This window comes from Carassius carassius, chromosome 5 (genome assembly GCF_963082965.1).
Source record: "Carassius carassius chromosome 5, fCarCar2.1, whole genome shotgun sequence".
Lineage (NCBI taxonomy): Eukaryota > Metazoa > Chordata > Actinopteri > Cypriniformes > Cyprinidae > Carassius > Carassius carassius.
In genome coordinates, this window is record NC_081759.1 from 14,436,478 (window position 1) to 14,459,563 (window position 23,086).

The 23,086-nt window shown below is 36.3% G+C and overlaps 1 protein-coding gene across 1 annotated transcript; it reads right to left on the reverse strand.

Moving 5' to 3' along the window:
- Nucleotides 1–52: 52 nt before the first annotated feature.
- Nucleotides 53–22,328, reverse strand: LOC132140821 (WD repeat-containing protein 36-like). Its single transcript, XM_059549823.1, has 23 exons — nt 22,020–22,328; nt 19,177–19,204; nt 18,967–19,067; nt 18,724–18,841; nt 18,490–18,622; nt 17,602–17,656; nt 15,142–15,274; nt 14,879–15,054; nt 13,936–14,056; nt 13,773–13,838; nt 9,606–9,689; nt 8,800–8,954; nt 8,599–8,713; nt 8,351–8,516; nt 7,569–7,677; nt 7,130–7,209; nt 5,852–5,959; nt 4,304–4,401; nt 4,077–4,219; nt 3,866–3,982; nt 3,236–3,317; nt 2,965–3,152; nt 53–282 (listed from the first exon to the last, which is right to left on the reverse strand). Exons 1-23 carry the CDS (start codon nt 22,170–22,172, stop codon nt 133–135), a joined length of 2,679 nt encoding a protein of 892 aa, XP_059405806.1. The 5' UTR covers nt 22,173–22,328; the 3' UTR covers nt 53–132.
- Between the last annotated feature and the right edge of the window lie 758 nt (nt 22,329–23,086).

A 23,086-nucleotide genomic window follows, 5' to 3' on the forward strand; every position in this document is an offset into this window, starting at 1 on the left:
CATTATCTCCTTACCCAAACTATAAGAAGAAAAAAAATCACATAGATATGGGATAATTTGAAATTGTATTAACAAAATAAGGCAGTAACATTTAGTCTGATACAAACATTCAACAATCTGGAGAAAGGTGATTTACAGTAGTGCACTCTTGATATAAGACAATAGACAAATGTTCTGATTTAAGAGTGTCTGCATGGACATCCATGTCTCCTCCAGCTGTGCCGACACACTCTCCGCTTCCTCCATCAGTTCGGGCTGGTCTGCGATGAAACGAAGATGGAGCTGGAACAGCAAGATGACATTGTTAAGAGTTAAAACTTCAAAAGACCTCTTTTCACTCAAACACCCCAAATTGTTCTGTTACTAGATATTGTTTAGATGTAATAACATGACAGTATATAAAGTAAATTTTTTAGTAGTATTTACAGTGCAGAAAAAAGGAGACAGTCCTGAAAGATGCTGAACTATAAACCATAAAGGGAAAAGTGTTCATGTACATTTGCTGCCATCTGCTGTTTAAAAACAGAACAAATCCAGTGTGTCATATCCAGCAAAATTACAACTTTCATGAAAAATATCTATGCACCTAAAAACACTGAGACAAATTCAAAATCATCACATCATGTGTAGGTTGTAGTCCTTTTATAAATGTAAAAAATTGTAATTTGTTAATACTATAACATGAATGGCATTATTATACTTTATAAGTTTATATTGTATGAAACATCCTACAAAAATTAAAGAACACATTTATATATTTATAACAGCACGTTTATTATATAGAACAATAACATTTCCACAGCATAAACGGCTGCCCACTGCTCCAGATTTGTGTTCACTGCTGTGTGTGTGCACTCTGGATGGGTTAAATGCAGAGCACCAATTCTGAGTATGGGTCACCATACTTGGCTGTATGTCACGTCACTTTCACTTTTTTCACTTTCATATTTATATGGTAGTGTATCAGGATTTGCATAAAATATGCAAAAACAATGTATTCAATACATAAAAATAAGAAATGTTTCTAGAGCACAAAATCAGCATATATAACAATGATTTCTCAAGGATCATGTGACTGACATTTTTAAATATATTAAAATAGTAGTTATTTTAGTGTTATTTCTATTTACTGTGTTTCTGATTAAGTAAATGCAGACTTGTTTCAACAATTTTCTACAATTTAAGCCCTTCATTGTTTATGGTAAATATCAAAAATGTTAAAATGTTTATCAAATATTTTGCATTAATCTTATAATCAGCACATCCATCTGCAACTGGATTCTAGAATTTCTGACTAACAGAGCTCAGTCTGTTAAGTTAGATAACCTCTCATCCTCCATCATCACCCTGAACACCAGCGTGCCACAGGGCTGCGTACTGAGCCCTCTCCCATACTCCCTATTCACCCATGACTGCTTTCCTGTTTATGGCTCCAACACCTTAATCAAATTTGCAGATGATACCACGGTGATAGGTCTGATCAAATATGATGATGAGTCAGCCTACAGGGTTGAGGTGCAGCACCTGGCTGTGTGGTGTGCCACCAACAATCTGGAACTAAACACCCAGAAGACTAAGGAGATCATTGTGGACTTCAGACGGACTAGGAGTCATGCACACACACCCATCTACATCAACGGGGCTGTAGTGGAGCATGTGTCCAGTTTCAAGTTCCTTGGCATCCACATCTCTGATGACCTTACCTGGTCCCTAAACACCTCCACTCTGGTCGAAAAGGCACAGCAGTGCCTTTACTTCTTACAGAGCCTTAAGAAAGTTCACCTGAATCCCAGGATCCTTGTGGAATTCTACCACTGTACCATTGAGAGCATACTCACAAACTGCATCTCAGTATGGTATAGCAATTGCTCTGCATCTGACCGCAAAGCACTCCAGCGGGTGGTGAAAACTGCTCAATGGATCACCGGCACCCAGTTAACTTCCATTGAGAACATTTATCACAAGCACTACCTGGGCAGGGCAAGGAACATCATCAAGGATGCCTCTCATCCTAACCATGGACTCTTCACCCTCCTTCCATCCGGCAGGTGTTACAGGAGCCTACGCTCTCGCACTAGTAGGCTCAGGAAGAGCTTCTTCCCTGAGGGTGTGACACTTCTGAACGCCACACCACCAATCTAACCTGCACCTGCTCTCTTACTGCACTGGTCACAGTACTTTACACATATGTATTGTACAACTCATATTTTGCACAATCTGCACATTGGTATTGCACTGTAAACTGTCTAAAGTTGTTACTGTACAAAGCACAGTAAACGATCTCTATAAAAATATTATTGCATTACCGTTATTTTGTATAGAATACATTGTTTAACAATTCTATTGCACACTCATCCAACTGTATTACCACTGTTCTTACGTTACTGCTGTTCTTAATGTACATATAACCCTACATTGCTGCTGTTCATAATGTACATATAATCCCTACACTGCATTCCTATTTATATTCTGTACATACTCTGCTTAATACTGTATATAGCAACTCCACTGTACTTTCTGTAAATCATAGCTTCACTTACTCTGCACTTATATGTATATAAAACACTATATTCTTGCACTTTTGGTTAGATACTAACTGCATTTCATTAGCTCTGTACTCTGCATAATGACAATAAAGTTGAATCTAATCTAAATTTGATAAATAATGACTAAATATTTCAATGTTTAATAAAAAAAAAAGCTGCATTTCAGTCTTTATTTGCAATGTGGATACACGATTAATGCGAAACAGGATTTCTAGGTCAACGATGTTTGACGGTGAACAGGGGCTTCCCAGCACGATTAGAAAGAAACAGAAACCAAGCAATCGACAGTTTTGTCAAACAAGCAGCTCAGACAAAAAAGTTTTATAATGGAACTAAAAGTCAAAGCTATTGTGTAAAGATGATATAAAAATGGTAATTGCAATTGCATGGAAATGTATTTAATATTACCAAATCTTACCTTAAGGAACAATGCTAGGTAGGCTTGAGCCAGGTCGAAATCTCTTTTGGACTGAAGAATGCTGCTGATCATCTTGAGGAAGCTCTGCATAACTCTGACCTCTCCGCCCATATCTGGTGACAGGGCCCGAAGTTCTGTTTCAATGGAAGAAGGGCCCAACTCTCTCAACAGCTTCACTGGCTCCTCAACTGTCATGATGATTAACACAGTGATCATTCACATCACAGCTATTGCAAACTCAATAGTACAGCATCAAGTATAAAGGGCTTACATGAGTTGTTGTCTAAAGCGTTTTCAAGCTGAAGGTAGAAGGTAGACTTCTGTGCCAACACTCCCAAGTTGACAACTTTAGACTAAAAAAATAAAAAGAGGCTAATTTAAAATTATACATACACATATACACATACAATAGAAACACATTTTACATATGTACAATAACATGTAAAAACAGCAAAATATTAACAATTTAAAATAACTTTTCTATTTTGATATATTTTCAAATGTAATTTATATCTGTGATGGCTAAGTTGGATTTCAGCAGTATTTAGTGTCACACAATCCCTCAAATCATTCTAATATCCTGATTTGGGGCTCAAAAAACATTTCTTATTATGAATACGGAGAATTTGTTTTAAATATACATTTTTTTGTAACAATGAAAAAGTATTTTGATTAAATTAATTAGTTCTCACTGAATATATTTATTATTATTATTATTATTATTTTCGAAAGGTGGGTTAGGTAAAAATATTATTTACCAATATAATACCGAATATTTTCCAGTCAATATTTCAGGCAAACTTAATAACAAATATACTTAATTTAATATATTCATTTTAGACATACAATAATAAATTCCCAACAACAAATACTCAGCAGGGTCACTATCAAGAGCGTTTACCTGGTCCTCTGAGGGTGTGGTGGGTAGAGCAAACTGGGGCACCAGTCCTGGAATGGTGGGAATGAAGAAGGGCGCAGCTTTTGGCAATTTCGGGGGCTCTTTGGGTTTGTTCTTTTTCTGTAGGTGAAGATTTTTTCACAGGGTTTGTAACGTCCTTTCCAATACATCACAGTTAAGCACAGACCGCTTTTTATGTTTTACATGCACATACCTTGATGATGTCCAGATGCAGCAGGTTCTTCCAGCGTGAGTCAGGAAGCAGAGAGAGTGTGACCAGATGTTCATCCAGCTGTGCTGGTGAAATGTACTCAAGCATCTCAGAGCTGTCAGCATCTAAAACTTCCTCTTCTGTATCTGTTCACAAGCACACAATCAACGGGACTTAGTCTCGAGTGAAATTATTTTCTAATTATTATCAATATGATAATGTGGTCACACCTTTGCTTGCACAGGTGCCTGGCAGCATGACCACTGTCGGCTCATAGTCTGCAGGAAGAGGGCGCAATGACACCATACTGCACAGTGTGTTATTGGACCTAGAAAATATCCAAAACCAACGTGATTATCCACACATATCTTTTCAGAAAAATCAGTGCTCAAGTGTTCATCTTGACATTTAATGAACAATAAAAAATTGTTAACTTCATAAAAATCAATAAATATATCATAGCAAAAAGACGTACCACGATCTGAAGGGGACATTTTTAGAATTAAACATAACCATCAGACAACAGAAAGCATGTAGTACACGGTGTACAACAGTTTTTTTTTTTTTTTTTTTTTTTTTTTTTTTTTTGCAAAGCTAAATCATTTGATAATATAGAGGCTTTAGAAATTTCTCCATTAAACATGATACAGTAGGCTTTATGTAGGGTTAGACAGTAAGGTCCATATATATTTGGACACAGGCACAATTTTTATTATTTTAGCTGCTGACCAAAACATATTCAAGTTACAGCTATATAATAAATGGGCTTAAAGTGCACACATTTGAGCTTTAATTGAGGGTATTCTCATCAAAGTTAGAGGAAAGGTTAAGGAATTACAGCTCTTTAATATGTACCTCCCCCCTTTTTCAAGGGACCATGAGTAATTGGACAATTGACTTAAAAGCTGTTTCATGGACAGATGTGGGCTATTCCTTCATTATTTCTACATCAATTAAGCAGGTGAAAGTTCTGGAGTTGATTCTAAGTGTGCCATTTGCATTTGTAAGCTGTGCTGAATCCGCAGTCAAAGGAGCTCTTCAGGCGAAAGAGACAATTATTGGGCTTCAAAAACAAAACAAAATCATCAGATAGATAGCAGGAACATTAGGAGGGGCCAAAATAACAGTCTGATACATTCTGAGAAAAAAAATGCACTTGTGAGCTCAGCCACATAAAAAAGGGCTGGATGTCCACAGAGGACAAACTGTGTATAAAAATGGTTGACATTCCTAAGCATTTAATATTTTTGTTCAACCCCTTGAATTAAAGCTTTAAGTCTGCACTTCAATTTCATCTTGATGGTTTCATTTTAATTCTATTCTGGTGGCAAACAGAGCCAAAATTATGAAAATTATGTCAGTGTCTAAATATATGTGGACCTAACTGTATACACACACACACACACACATACACATACATATACATACATACATATATATATATACATATACATATATATATATTCACAGTTCACAGATAGCCCTTTTCATTTTCATATTTTTTCTAACTTGGCCACTGCATGAAAAAGAGCAGTGGGAACATTTCTCAAAACATTTTTTTTTTTGCATGGATTTTGTGTTGCATGAAAAAAAATCATGGTTTGGAAAAAACATTAGCATGAGTAAATAAACTAAAACTTAAAATAAGCCATTCATACATTCATACATTCATTTCCAAAATTGTACTGTTCTAATCTTCATCTCAAGTGTGTGAAATAACTAACTGAAAAGTAAAAACAAGAGTTCACAGAGACAGTATCTGCAAGGCAATCTCTTACCATAAATAAATACCTAGGCCATCAACGTGCGACGAGGCCAGGAAGTTCCCAGTAGGGGACATACTGAGACTGACGGCTGCTGCGTCTACCAGGAAACAGTCGACCAAACTATGTAAGACAGCAAGAAAATGTGGAAAGGTATGAAAGTGTGTATGGAAATCATTCAATCTTAATTTGGCCAGAGGGGACTTCATCTGCTAGAGGAATCCCCTTTCATAAAAGAAAAAAAGAAAAAATTGATATGTACATATCCAATGTACTAAATGTCATTACGGCCACATCTTTGAAAGATAATAATAATCTCTAAATTTGGTTTTACTGGTTACTTTGAAACAATCTGTGACTGAGTAAACAGAAAAGGTCATCACAAATATCTAACCAGTAAATTACATAGAAAGAGGAAAAGGTGTCACTGGACTGGCCTGGTCTTTCCCTCCTTCAAAAGGCTACTTTTGTGGGTTACAGTAGAACAATGATACTCTAAGCATTACATGGGACATACATGTTACAGGACACAAACGAAAAGAATTTAATTTATGCCTGGGTTCTACAGTTACTTCATTCTTTCAGGGCCATAGTGTCCAAAAAATAAACAAAAAAGAAGAAAAAACAACAACAGCTAAACACCTCATTATAAAAATATTTAGAAGCATTCAATTGAAGATAATAAACAATGAAATTTAAACTAAATAAAACATTTACTAATATAAATACTCCAAATGCATATTTTAGCTCGCCTCACTCACCTCAACAAATCCTTTAAATTTTATGATATTCAGAGAACCGGAATAGAACCGAAAAGGTATGAAACAAGCATAAATTATAGTGGCGCTCATTGTAAATAACAGACTAAATTATTATTCTTTTTATTCAAAGTGAAACAACTGACGTGTATTAAATGCACTATACAAATTAACATAGGCTCATGCACCTCTCTCATCCAGCACAAATTTACATTACAATTTGCACAGCATGTTTCAAATGCTAAAAAAACAGATACTGTATACAATATTTATTATTGCTTGAAGGGATATTTCACCCAAAAATGTAAACTGTCATTAATTACCCACCCTCATGTCATTCATCTTCAAAAACAAATGAAGACATTTTTGATTAAATCTGAGAGCTCTCTGACCCTCCCATAGACAGCAAGGGTACTACCACGATCAAGGTCCAGAAACGTAGCAAGGACATCGTTAAAATACAGCTGAACCGCTGATGTTACATGGACTATTCTGATGTTCTTGCTACGTTTCTCTAATGCTCTAATCTTTATACCTGCCAGATGGAAGATCCCATGTTCTGATGGCGCAGTCCATAGACGATGTAATCAGCCAACGTCCATCTGGACTAAATGTCTGGACAAAAATCATAAGGCACATTTCATAAACACTCATTATACATTACTTCTACTTAATTTCCTCATGCAAAAAACATTTGACTTACTTTCTTACATGGAACATAATAATAAGGAAAAATATATTTCCAGGACATGTCAAGCATTGTGTAGTATTGCACATTCCATATAAATTCCATGAGCATGAAAATTTGAATGAACATGATTTTGTCTTTTGATGAGTAATTATATGAACAATTTTAGGTCAAAGTATTCCTTCAATACAAGAAGAGTTCATGAGAATTCATGGGATTTCTCAACTTAATCTTAAAGTTGCATGAATTTCAAATGGAAAAGGTAAACTTTGTTCCTTAAACTCACCATGTCATTGATCTGCCCACGATGTCCAGTGAATCTGCGGACAGCTCTCCTGGTCTCCATGTCCAGAATTTGAACGGAAAAATCATCCAGAGCGATGGCGAGCATCCCGCTGTTTGGAGAGACCAAGCATAAATCGACATCATTCAATCACTGTCTGGAAAATTATTTCCCTTCTCATACGCCCATTGTAGCCAAAATGGTTTAAATTTCAATAAAAATCGAAATAAAATTAACAAAAATTTAATACAAATCTAGTTGAAAACAAGCATTGCATGTTTTGTCATTAACTGAAGGCTAAAAAAGAAAAATACACAGACATTTACTAACAAACAATTGACTTAAACCTTTTAAACTGCACTACAGAAAAAAAAATACATTCAGCAAGAAGCTTACAAGAATTGACAAGTTTTTGTTGGTAACAACGAATACAATGATATGCCTCAAATCAACATATTAATTTATGCTGAAGAGCGAAGCCAAAGCCCAAATCGCATAAACAATATTCTTCCCTAAGCAACTTGTAGTTTCACACCTCAACCGTTAATATTACGTGCCGTGGAAAACCATTTTTAAAGCTTACAGTCATGCAAATGATGTAGCAATTCTTTTTTTTTTTTAACAAAAACTAAATATAAGTTTTCATTTAGCCAAAAACCATATGATGCAATATGTAACATCCCTCCAAACCAGCTTCAGATGAAACTGAAAATTCACTTTTGGTCACTAATTCAAAATGCATTTACAATGAAAATGTGGGAAAAATGCATTCATGTCTCTAATACCTGTCCCTGTGAAGCAGAATTGATGCTGGGGAAGCTGGCAGGCTGTGTGTATGCAACAGCTCTTTGGATTTAAATCTCCAGATTTTCAGAAGGCGATCTGCTCCCACACTAACTGTCAACTGGTTGAGAGCATCCACAGAGACCCCACGGACAGGCCCTGCATGTGCTGCACACACACAAAAAACGCCGCTGAATTAAGACTTAAAATCACATGTATTTCGCCCCTGATGTTCAGTAAGTTAACCTACCCTTGTCCTTTCCATAATGCCCTCGATGAAAACCAGACTGCATGTTGTACACATCAATATGTCCTGAAGACAGTGCAATCACTGCAAAGTTCCCACAGGGTGTGACATCAACAGCCTGGACAACATATGATCAAACTGGATTTTAAAACATCTGTTCTAAGACTGAATGGTCAGGTGAACACATATTATCTACAGACTTACAGTTGCATGGACATTGAGGCTACGGTTCTTGTTGAAGCGTTCAGGTTCCAGCTTGTGGGCACCAATCGAACCTTTCTGGTAGTTCCATGTCGTAGTCACAAGGAAACCACGGTGACATGCAATAATGCCATCCCAGTCACTCTGTCGAGCAGTTTCTATACAAAACAACAGCATAAACACAGCATTGGCTTTCAGTATTTTAAATTTATAAGGTCATTCTAACACTTGTTTCGCTAGAATCAAGAGGTCAACAAGCACAGAGCTTAAAAGATAAAGGGATAATACATAAAAGTACATTTAATTCTCACCCTCATGTCATTCCAAACACAATACTTTTGTTCCTTTTTGGAACACAAATCCAGATTTTTTTAAAAATGTTTTTTAATATAACATTTTTCAATATTTTTAGGAAACCTAACTGTGCATACTTTGGACCAATGACAATTGTTCTTGTTCATCATGCACACACACACACATACACGACTGCACTTCTGTTTGTCATATTTGATGTGGTCTTTCTATGTGGGTTGATCAGTGATTATGTGAAAGGCCAAATTTAAAACCATCATATACACTGAAACTTAGATTAAATTGCTTAAATCATATGGATTACTTTTATAACGTCTTTAGGTGCTTTTTGAAGATTGGACATTTTGCTTGCGTGGACTTTCAATGGATGGACAAAACTGATGAAAGAATATTCTTAATTCTTAAATCTTAATTTGGGTTACAAACTTGAACAAAAGTTTAGTAAGTTAATGATGACAAACAATAATAATCACAAAAAAACAAAATAATAATCACACCTGAGGCAAAAGTTGTGATGGCTGGAAGTTTTGCAGTGTCATGTGTCACACCTTTCTTTTTAGCTCTTGTTTTGTTGAGAGTACCTGTTGGTAAAAATAACCACTGAAGCATTACACAAAGCAAACATTACACGAAGCAAAACTAAATGACATTAATATCCATAATGTGAAAATGCTTATAATTAAAAGTGAAGTATATTAAGATACTCTCCATGACCAACCGTTGGCGTGAGTTTGAAGGCGGAATTACCTTTATATACTTTAGCAAATAATTGACTGGGTAGATTAAGTGATGAAAACCTGGGGCCCATTCTTCGTACGTCGCTAACTCAGTTATTAAGATTAGATTGCAAGTTTTTAAGCAGAACTGATAATTAAAATCTGCCCCAACCACTGCTACTTTATTTCAAGAGTACCCTACTGATTAAGGGACAATAATTTTAAAATTATAATTTAAAAATCAATTTGAAAATAATATAATCAGGTCACGTTGTCTTTAGGCTAATAGACAGGTTTACTTATTGAAAGATATCTTCATCAAAATAATTACTTTATAAATGCTGCAAAAGCAGAGCTGTTAAAATCATCAAGGACTCTATCCACCCCAGTAACCATCTTTTCACTTTGCTCTGGTAAGCGCTTCTGCAGCCTAAACCAGCCTCTTAACATCTACATATCTCCACTTAATATTCACTTTATCAGTAAGATCTTCATCATTCACTACCTCACATTGACACACTGACAGTGTCGACCTGTTTGCACATTTGCCTCTTGTACATTCCTGTGTATCTTAATATTTAAGACTACAGTATAATGTACATATGCCATTACCTCTTGTACATCCCTGGGTATCATAATATTTAAGACTACAGTGTACTTTCATGCACATTTTTCTCTATTCTATATTTAATTCTACAGTATACATATTTTTTATATTTTATTCTTATATTTTTATTGTTTACTTATATTTCATTCTTTCATAGCTATATTTATGTATATTTTCATCCGTGTTGTATTCTTTAATAGTTGCACTGTCCATGGAGTGGACCTGACTTACATTTCACTGCTGGTTATATATGCTCTATATAATTGTGTATGTGACAAATAAAAATCTTGAATCTTGGAGTCTTACATGCTGTACACAATGTAGAGTCGTGCATTAATTTGAGTGGTGACAGCTATTATGGGAGTGGCTTGATGGAGCGCAGGAGATGTAGATAACTTGACCCTTAAGACACTTTAATTAATGCTGTCACGAAAGACGTAACAAATCTTTTTCAAAGATAAAATTAAAGCAATTGCTAATTACTACACTGAAATAAAAATGTAAAGTCTATACAAATATCAGAAATTGTGAATATACTAAAAACAGTGCTCATTTCATTGATCTATTACAAAATTTACTTAGTTTTGTTCGCTTGGCTGTTTTCTTACAAAGGTCCAGAAATTTGACAAGTTTTTCGCCAGGTGTCTCAATGGCGGCAAGACCCAAGATCTCACAGTGAAACGCACAACGTCTATACGACATGTCAGTGGAGGCAACAACAGGAGGCTACAATGAGAATAAAAGGTACGCCGCCTTTCTTTGCGTGAACATCTGTGCTCTCTGACTTTGGCTTTGAGGGGAGGCTGATGTCCTAGCCTAGGGTCTTGGCTGCGAGGAAGCAAGGTCTCCTCTATGAAGGGGAGAACAGACATACCCCTGGGCTTCTACCCCATCGACTTGGGAAAAGATGGCCCATGTGGCATAGTGGACCTGCGCTGATTGGAGCGCAGACCATGTTTCACAAGCTGCTCGTGAACAATGGGGAAGAAGGGGACCGATGCCAGTCAGCTTTCCCGGTGGCCTAAAATACCAGGACTCAAGCGTACTCCTGGCAGGCTCCACTGGAGCACCCTAAGGTAAGCTCCAACTCCTTGACAGCTTTTGACAAAACTCTCATGAGCTCCTCCTGGAGGTCTGGGGGCCCCATGCTATCCTTCTGATTCGACCCCCCCCCCCCCCAATTCTCTCTCTCCTAGAGATGGACATAGAGACATCCTGCTCCTCCTGGCCAAAGGACACAAACTCTGTGATGTTGGAAAGAGGGCGGAATCAGTCCCCGGAGAAAGGAGACCGGGCAACGGGGCAAACTTTGGGGTTTGGCTGAGAGCCACATCGTGGCGTGGGCCAGGACCAAGCAGGTGACACAGTGATCGTGTTCATCCGGTGGCTCTATTAGTCTAGCACAGATCTTGCAGAATGCTGCCATGATGAATTCAGCAGGTAAAGAAGAAGATTCTGATGCAATTATGCGAGTATTGCCTTTTATACTGTCATACGATGCATGCTGCGTGTCAATTGGCCAGTCAACTAGACTGGCGTGAGCCAATAAGACTTCAGGAAAGGTCAGAAGGGAAGGTCCCCATAGCGGTAGCTAGGGCTGTGACGGTTGCCGTGACAACCGCTTCACCACGGTGGTCGGTTGCTACCGCGGTTGTCTACTGCCACCGGCAGTAGTGCACGTGACGTCACAAACTCTATAGCAAGCATAATACAAATTTTTATATATACGTGTAATAACTGTAATAGTTGCAAATTATAAGTCTATGGTAATTAACAAATTACCTCAAACACAGCGTTTCCTTTAGATTGGCAGATTTGAGTGCAGGAAAAGACATGCATTCATCAAATTAGTTTAGTGTTGGGCGATGGATCTTGTTGGGAAAGCAAATACCACATCGCCGATCTGGAGTCATCTGCATTCATGTCACCCATCGGCGTTTGCACAAGTTCTCGTGATCGCAAACACTGGCTGGTCAGGTTTGGTGAGGCTTTCTCTCCAAACTGGCCAAATACAAACGAGACATCGATAAATAAAAGATGGTAACAAAAAATATGGCAACGATTCCTATTTCAAAGAGAGCGCGTGCAGATGAGGAGTTAATGAGCTCGCTTGGTGGCGGAAAATTAAACCGGACGCAACACAACCGCGTTGCGACAGGTTGAGTCTGTCTGTCTGTCTAGTGTCTATACATGACATTTGAACTCTGTGTCAGTACCTCACAGACCGGGCAGGGATTTATCATGTCGTGTTGTGCTACATCCAGTGTAGCGCACTGATTATAATGAGTATTTTGTCGCGCTGCGTCGCTCGCGTCCATTAGACAGGGGGTATTTAACTTTCTTATTTAGGCTACTTTCTTGTTTAACTGCATTATTTCTTTGATACTTATTTTAGTGTTTTGCAGGCGGCGTTCAATGCCAGAAGTGCTCAAATAAACATGAACTGACGAGTTAAATAGGATGTGTTAGATGAGTGAGACAGTGCTGGTCTGATTTCATAGACGTGCATACATACATATATATATATATATATCCTGTATATAATATATTACATGCATGCACAGTTTAAGTCCGCTTTAATCGCCTTTTTTGGTAATTCCATGAATTAACTGACCACAACACTGCTTGCACAGTTTATTTCGCAGTTTGATATACGCACAAAGAAAGCCCGCACCGGCGTCTTTGAGCACAGGACCTTTTCCACGCTCGATCGACTTGCACCTGATAATAGAGTGAAGTCAGCGCGTGTCTGAAACGTCTCCTGTTCAGTCATTCTGGGACTCAATAAATTCACTTCTTGTCAAGTGTCAGAAGCAGCAGCTGTGAGTGGGTGGCCATCCCCGCCCCTACGTTAAATATTTTGATACGTTAAACTGGAAAAAATAATGATCGCCTTCGTTAACGAGCAAATTTTCACACTTTTATATATATATATATATATATATATATATATATATATATATATATATATATATATATATATATATATATATATAATTTTTTATTTTATTTTTATCAACACCGCGCCACCGGCGGTTGTTAGTCCATGACTACCGCGGTGGTAAAAATCAGCCACCGTCACAGCCCTAGCGGTAGCACTGCAGTGTCTTGAGACAGCTCGAGAGGGACACATATGCAGATTTAGGGAAAATAAATCTGACCAAATTCTGACCATTACATCATATATAAGGTATTACAGGGTTAAAATCTATTTCAGACAATGTAAAAAAAAAAGAAATATTATTTTTAAAACAATCATCAAACAATGACTGATAACAAGCATTACACACATTAGCTTTACATGCTTTAACAAGAACATATTGAGTAATTATAGTCATTACCGTGGCCCAAACTCTTGTTGAATCTTTCATGAACAGTTGAAAATGACTGCAAAGTACCATCTTGACCTATTACAAGAAATATTAAGATCATTATGCTTGAATATATTTATATACAATGATTTCCCTTGTCTCTAGTCTTCATAATTGCTTTATATGAAAGTACCTGCACTAAGAATGTTTAAGCCGCTCTGGTCATTGTGCTTAATTTTTGTTGGTGGGGCGCTGTGACCAGTTCGCTGCCTTAGCAGACGTCCATCCCCTCCGGCTACATCAAAAATCCACACCTAAATCACACAAGCCATTGTTTACTGCCATAATACACATTGGAATTCAATTTAGGGCTGGGAGACAAGTGATATCATATCGGGATTATGATCAAATTTATGTAGACAATGATGAGAAGCACTGGATACCTTTACTCTGTATAGATTCATCTAACAGCCTATCACACAGCAGAAATAAATGTAACAGTCAGTTAATGCATGGCACTAAAATATCTGCATGTCTCTGTCTCTAAATGTTCAATTTAACTTGAAGAAATTATGGAAAAATAATTATTGTATAATAAAATGTTATTCTAAAAGCAATAATAATAATATTTTCAAGGATATCTTAAAAAATATATATTTTTTGTCATTTATTTATACTGTTATTTTGTACAGCATCTTATTTGGCAAAAAATAAAAGTGAATAGAAAATAATTTTGTTCCAAATTAACTTAACTTTTAACTTTTTTTCATTTGAAAAGAATAATTAAATTCCAAAAGTTAATTCATTTTATTAGACATCATTTTTTATGATAAATGTGTACTGAATTATAAAACTCCAGAAAATAAAATAGATTTCATGGGTTCCTAAAAAAACGCATCTTACTGTGTGGAGATTAATTGTGAAGAAACTACTTAAGTTTACATTCATTTTCAGGGTCTAACAAACATGTGGAAAGCATTTCCTTCCCCCTTAACTGTAAATAAATATTGTGATAAATATCATTCTCTTATGATATGGAAAAAATATTGTGATAATATATGTAGCCATATCACCCAACCCTAAATGCATCTGATTATTCACATCTTGAAATACAAGTCGCAGCAAACAACACAAACCCGTATGGCATTGTCTGCTCCATTAGTGATCAGGAGGGGTTCGTTTTGAAGAAATGTGAGTCCAGCGATGGCTGTTGTATGAGCATCCCGCATCTGACTGACTAGTTTCTTCTCCTCTAAATCCCACAATCCTATGTGTCCGATAGGACTGCCAGATGCCATTATTGGATGTCCGTCTGTCCAAGGACAAGGACAAAGTAAGTGCAATAAAATGGGCCAAAAAATATATAACACACTTTGTGAATCCTGGGGAACAACATTACCTGTCCTGAAGGATAAAGCCGTGACCGGACCCCAGTCCTGTTGGAACTTCATCAGCGTTTCATCAAATCTGATATTATGAATGATGATCTGCCCAGATGCTAAACCCACACCCACAACATCTACAGCTGGAGTCTAAAGAGAATAGTTTTGACAGAACACATTACACACTGGTTACCAATGATCTATTAAAGTAGTGATGGTTTATGGGTTATCCACTGACTAGTTGGTTTAGTCTTAAAGGTGCCATAGAATGCATTGATACAATATTTTTAAAAATTACGTGACATTCAGCCAGCCAAGTATGGTGAACCATACTCAGAATTCGTGCTCTGCATTTTACCCATCCAAAGTGCACACACACAGCAGTGAATACACAAACTGTGAACACACACCTGAAGCAGTGGGCAGCCATTTATGCTGCAGCGCCCGGGGAGCAGTTGGGGGTTCAGTGACTTGCTCAAAGGCACCTCAGTCGTGGTATTGCCGGGCCGAGATTCGAACCCACAACCCTAGTGTTAGGAGCCAAACTCTCTAACCACTAAACCATGGCTTCCCAATATTTATATTTATATTTTATGGTTTAACTGGTGGTGACTTTGTTACTGACTTCACATTGCTTCCAAATGCAATTTTTATTTATGATTAGTGAAAACAGGCAATGGTAGCTTTAGCAACATTAGCCTTACAGAGAACCAACAAGCTCTTTTGGAAAACAAAATATGATTTTGATGTTTACTTTGCCTGGAGTCTGGACATTTGCCTACTAAGCATTGGTATTGATTCTTCTTTCAGAAGCAATCTTTCCACAACTCCAGTGCTGAACTGACACTTGTTTGTGAGGCAGTTCGGCGTAAAATGTTAGCACAAACGTATAGCACTTTTCCGTTTTCCTTCGAAAATTAAATTTAACTGCCGTGTTCTCAGCAAGCTATGGAGACTCCTTTGTTCATTGGTTCTAGGGCTGCAACTAACGATTATTTTGATTATCGATTAATCTGTCGATTATTTTTACGATTAATCGGTTTATGTACTTATATTTCAGTTTTGCCCATTTTTTCCCCAAGTAAATTATTAATAAAGGGTCTTTATTATTCAGCATAGATTTTTAAGAGATTTTAACCATTTTGCATAGTCATATCCTCATCAAAAATATACCTGGAGTTGTTTTATTATGTGTTAGTAATCCTTTGTCGAACTCTTCTGCAATCAAAACACTGACCCATACTCTAGCAAATTTCACAAGGAGATTTCAAATAATGTTTTCACCATGGCAGTCCTTAGAGCTCCTAAAGTAGTTTAACATCCCGAACAAAGCTTAAGGAGTCTTTCAGAACATATTTTCACGAAGAATAAGGATAAAACAGAATAAAATTGCAGTACATTGCATTTTATTATTTACTGGGAAACAGCTTTATAGCTTATGCTGTGAAATTGTAAACAACCCTTTGAAAAAAGTGCCAATGGCATGAAACCTGAATGGAACTCACATTTTAAAGTAAAATCGGCCCCTTAAACAGTTCAGTAGTGCAGAGTTTACAGGTTACTCTTCCTTTTTGAAGGCTCAAAGTAAAGTACTCCCACATCCCGCTGAATGCTGCAGAGACGCTGTTCGGGAAGCATGTGACATAAAATGAGGCCAGCTATTGGCTATTCGCTACTTCTCCTGCTGTACTGGCTGAGTAAAACCTCCGGTGGCTTATTACTGCCACACTTTGGTCACCGCAAATTTGAAATATGCACGAAATGAGCCGCTCACGGCAAATAAAAGTTATTTAGCAACTAATCGATGACTAAATTAGTTTACAACTATTTTAATAATCAATTTTAATCGATTAAATCGATTAGTTGTTTCAGCTCTAATTGGTTCATCCCAACACACAACACTTTTAATGGCTCTTTGGCACTGACTTTGTGTCTCCATAAACTACAACAAGAAAACAGTAATGGCGGGCCGCTGCTTCTCACTCAGCACTGTGTATATGGTAATAAGGCAGAGAGTGTCACTAATAGGAGGGACTGTCCCAGAGTATGACGTCATAGCAGTGTGAAATCTGGAACTGCTAGTGTGGGGAAACGGTTTATGATTTATTGGGATTATAAAACAATGAGTGGGTGTATTTTTACCTTTATAGATAAAATTATAGCTTGTTTTCACACACTTTGGCCACACAACTATGTTCAAACACCTTATAAAAGTGATTTTTGTATTCTATGGCATCTTTAATGTTTTAAGAAGCAATGGTGGAAAACAGATTAGGACATCCGTGTTAATGGGATGCAACATGGAGAGAATGTTAGCATCTTTGATAGTTCTGTGTAAATACACAGAGGTTTCATTTGCTGAATATCTGTTTTTACTCTTTGAACGTGACAATTATGAATATGTGAATTATTATTATTACTTTTTTTTGTATACAGGGTTAAGTATAAAGCAGAATAAAGAAAGAAATAAAACCAACCTGTTGAAGAACAGTAACACCAGATGCCCATCCAGGAAATGTAAACAGGAGTTTGCTGGGGTAAGAAAAGTCGAATTCGGTTTCAATAATTGATTATCAAATAACATTTACTGTACAACATTACTGCATAATTAACATAAAGGTTAAATCTCAAAATGTCTATCAAGAAATGTCCAGGGCTGCGTTCCCCAAAAGCATTGTAAGCTAAAGAACATCGTAGACCCATTGAAACCAATAGAGCTACGATGAACTTAGGCTTAAAATGCTTTTGGGAAATGCAGCACAGGTAATTTTTCACCCAAATCAAAAGACAAAATATCTGTACATATTTCTCAATGTCAATGATTGATATATTGGCAAAAAGAAAATATGCGATTTTCATGATGATTAAGATTATTAACATCATTATCATCATGTGGAAAAATACATCAAACTTACATTTAAATGTATTTACATTAAGACAGTACAACATTACAATTTAAAATAAATATTTTCTATTTTAATACATTTTTAGACACACTTTTTAAAAATATAGATATTACTATTTATTTGGTTACACTTTATTTGTAAGGTGTCTTTGTTACAGTGTTATTGTACATTGAAGTACTGAGTAGTGTTAACTACATGTACTTACTATATGGTAAGGTTGAGCAACACCACAGTAGTGAAATCTGGCTGAATTTTTTTTTTAATTAAAAACTGGGAAGTGGACAAAAATGGGAATTTTTGAGTAAAAAAAATGTTTGGAATGTAAGTTGGATGGCATGTTTTGGTGAGAATACACCCTCTCAGATTTTCATCCCATTATTCCTTGATTTAACTGTATATACACAAACTTTAAATGTTATGGAAGTCGCAGTATATTCAGAATCCATTAGAAGTGCATACTTTGATTTGATGTTCCATAACTGAAGACTCCCTTGACTGCTTCCAAACAGGATTTTGTTCAGGTAGGTGCTCGGATGCATCAGAGCAGAGACTTCAAATGAGGTTTTGTCATATGAAATCTGCAGGTATGTGTCTGCAGTGAGATTGACAGAACATATCACATACACTGTGAAGATATCCTTGATTCTTTTGCAAGAAATAAATGTAAACCTAGCAAAAACAATAAAAACCAACCCTCAGACTCCACATCCCAAATAATGACAACATTGTCCTTGTCAACAGAAATCAGATGATCTCCGAAAGGCAAGAGTAAGTGCACATCAGCTTGATGGCCTGTGTATGTGTGGACAACCTGGATGAAAGAGACAAAATCATATAGTATTACACTGAACTAATTCTTATTTCACTTAAGTCTTATTTTCTTTAGTGTTTTGCATCTTTAAAAATACAGTACATCTCAAACTGTGGACACTTTACCTCTTTGTTTTTTGCAAAAGCAGAGATAAGTTTTCCATATGCAGCATAGACAAGCATACGATCTGCAGCCAGGGATGAAATGTCTTCTGGGAGGGCATTACCTGTATGAGTGGTTATTACAACTGTTTTAATCAAATGCATAAGGAAACTATAATTTGTGGATTTGTGAAAAGTGCACTGTATAACATAAATGCATGGAATCCTACTTACTGACTGCAACGATTCCAAGTTTCTTTACCTGCCAGAAAAAAGATGGGTTCATTTTATACTGCACTCAAAGAATTATGAATTACAGCTACTAAGCACATAATCTAATATTCAGGGTTTCTACAGATTTGAGCGAGTGAAATTTAAGACTTCAGACCTTTTTAATACCACAAAATTTACAACCCATTCCTGTTGTGGAAAAACGCATCATATTATATACATAAATGCAATATTTCATATTTATAATATGTATTTATGTATTTGAATTATGTATTTAATGTCAAAATGAATTGCTGTCATAAATTATATTTATTCATTGGTTATTTTTTGTAACTTAAGTTTTAATCAGGCCAGTCCAGTCGAACAAGTAAAAAACTATCTAGAAGTCTAATTAAAAGTCTACAGCTAGCTGTAGCTTGACTTATAATTATTTACACAGGGGAGATCGACCTGTATTCTGCTAACATTTATGCAATTCTGTCTGTAAGGAAGAAAAAAATCTTTGTTCTGTCCAATGATTGTAAACAGTCATTAGGTCCTTGAGACTGAAGATATTTTAACGGTAATGTGACCAAAAATATTTAAGACCCATCAAATCTGAATCGAAGACATTTTAAGACTTTTTATGGTTTTTTTATAAGGAAACGTTAAGACGTAGATAAGATATAATAAAATCTGAGAGCTCTCAGAGCCTCCATAGACAGCAAGGACACAACCACGATCAAGGTCCAGAAACGTAGCAAGGACATCAGTAAAACAGTCCATGTGACATCAGGTTTTCAACAGTAATTTTACAAATCTACAAAAATATTTTTTTGTGTGCAAAGAAAACAAAAATAACGACTTTATTCAACAATTCTCCTCATCTCTTAAGCTGTGGCGCTGCCATTGTGGAGGGAGTATCATGACACGTGCACTTACTTTGTGTTTTCTTTGCACACAAAAAGTATTCTCGTAGCTTCGTTAAATTACGGTTCAACCCCTGGTGTCACATACTATTTTACTGATGTTCTGGCTAAGTTTCTGAAACTTAATCATGGTAGCTATTTAAGATACAGTTAGCATACCATTCGACCACTAGCAACATGAGGTCACATCTCAAAATTGTGCACCCAAATGAGCATGGCATAATGTGTGGAACTCCAGCTAAACAGTCACGTCTTGACACTTAACGTTACTTTGCATCGCTCGCCACAAGCACTTTGTCTGCAACACGACAAGAGGCCATAACGGATAAAATAATTTCGTTAATTTGTAAGGACATGAGACCGATCAGTATCGCGGATGGGGCACACTTCGGGGAGTTCTGTCAAGCAATGGATCCGAGGTTTGATTATTTATCGTTTCATGTCAAGGAAAAGTTCCATGTTTACCACAGCACAGCTCGCTCTGAGCATTCAGTGTCAGTTCTATATGCTGTAAAACTTCAATTAATATTAATAATATTTGTTTCAATCACTGAATGAAGCCTGCTATATTTAGGACAACAGTCACGACCTTAAATTGCTTGCACAAAAATTTGTTTGTTCATTTAAACCATTATGCACAGAGAACGTGAGGGTGAGAGAGCGTGAGGTCTGCAGTCTTGGCCATTAGTTGATTTCCTTGTTTTTGTGTAGGTAATACGTTGTCATATATGTTTAAACTTAAATAGACTATCTATACAAGTAGTTGTCTCTTTGTATTATTTTTGCCTGTTATTGACGTAATGCGCGTCATTGACAACATGCCCAACCAGATGTTCGAATAGTTCGAATATTCGTGTATTTTTTAGAGGGAATATTTGAACGTCAATTTTGAGCAATTTTGACAGCCCTAATGGACCATGGTGTCTGAGATTCTTGGTGTTCCTGGTGAGCTGCTTATGTGCATTGACTTTATAGGAATTATAATCTAATGATATAATAAATAATAGTATAATAGTCATAATAGTATAATAGTCACAGTTCACTTTTAAACCTTTAAATCATTTTTACATTAGGTAATGTTTATACCTGATTATACTTAAGTAACATTATCAGTGCAGGACTTTTACTTGTATCAGATTATCTTTACAGTGTGGTATTAGTGCTTTATACATTATAAGGTAAAGGATCTTAATAATTTGTCCACAACAATATTAAAAAATGAGGTTAACTTATAACGTTACCCTCCTTGTGGTAAGTCTGCACAAGTTCAACAAGCTTGTTTGCTTTGCGGCCACTTTAAATAAAAGATAAGTATTCGATCTTCCTCAGAGCGTCTACAATCTTTCTACAGCATTGTTGGCAGCGAGACTAGAGCGATTTTTGATGCTCTCCACGGAGACAGTGTGAACACAGAATTACAGATTTAGAAGACAAGAGGGTGAGTAGTTAATGACAGTATTTTCATTTTTGGGTGAACTATCCTTTTAATCACTGCACCCTACTACTATGTGGTGGTACAGTGATGGTATCACACGGCAACACTGTTACTTTCAAAAGTTTGTTGATAAGCGTGGTACTATCGGGTACTTTGAAAAAAAAATCATGGTAAGTACAGGTCCAAGGTGTCACTTTGTTTTTGGACGTGGTATCAAGGGAATACTACTAACTATCGTATTATTGAACATTTACATTGTGGTACCATGGTATTCTTGGTCTCCATACCATCAATTGTGCCTTGGTACCACCACAGTACTTTTTAAAAATGACACTTTGATATATACACAGAAATTTACGTAACAGTGTATTACATGGTACGTTCAACTGCACGTCAAAAAAACAAAAACAAAAGGTATTCTACTAACGTTACTTTTTGGGAAGTTGCCATGGTTCTCAAATGGTTCTCTCAAGTTCTTCTACGTTCATTTATTCTGCACTTACATTATAGGTGTGGAAGCACTGTCCGACTGCAGTGAGCACATAGAACTCTCTGTGCTTCTGATGGAAGCGAAGCACGTGCGCCAGATGATTCGAGTAAAGTCCCAGCGCCCTGAATCCAGAGAAGATCGCGCTTCCTTTCTTTCCCGCAGACATACTGCTTGCGTATTTTCACACGAGGATTCTTAAATTTCACTGAGTGTAAACAGAATCCTGATAAATGTCTAATACCGTTTCCTCCACATTTCTGTATCACTAGCCGCTCTTGTCAAACAGTGTTACACTAAACACGGTTCGTGTGAAAACTCTCTACAACAAGTTAGGTTCCTACCAACTTATACTTGGCCTACTTTCGGTTTTAGTTTGACAAACCAGCTTATATGTGGTTTACCGAGGTTCATACTTACAAAATTAATTATTCCATTGTCAAGTGTTTTTTTTTTTCATTTTCTTTGTTGAAAGGAGCCGTTTTTTTATTTTATTTAAACGCATTATAATTTTTGGAAAAATTTGTATTACAATGCACACACACACACACACACACACACACAAAGTGAGTCTGTTAATATAAAATGTTAAATTCTGAAAAAAAAAAAAAAAAAGTGACAGTTAATTTACCCAAAAAAAATATTTTAAATATTTAATTGTTTAACAAATATTTTAATATAAAAAATTCCTGCAGTGCACATTGTACAATCATCCATAAATACATTTATTTTCCCAAATGCTTGTCATATATGGTGTATTAAGTATAGCCAACAATCAGCTGAGACTTTTTAGATTACAGTAACAGCTTTAAACAAATTTGTGAGTGGCTTTTCTTATAAATAGCTTAAATTCTTTGAAATAAATCCACACCAGCATCTCAGGAAGGAATTCGTAGAGCATTTTGTTTTTTGCAGGGGAGGTATATAGGCACATTTGTTCTAAAAAGAAAATTGCATGCATGTAATTTCTTGACAATTACAATTCAATAAAGGCATTGCTAAAATAATAAATTATATATATATATGTATGTACAGAAATGAAATTATTTTATTCTGAATGTTAATATTAGTAATTTTAATGTG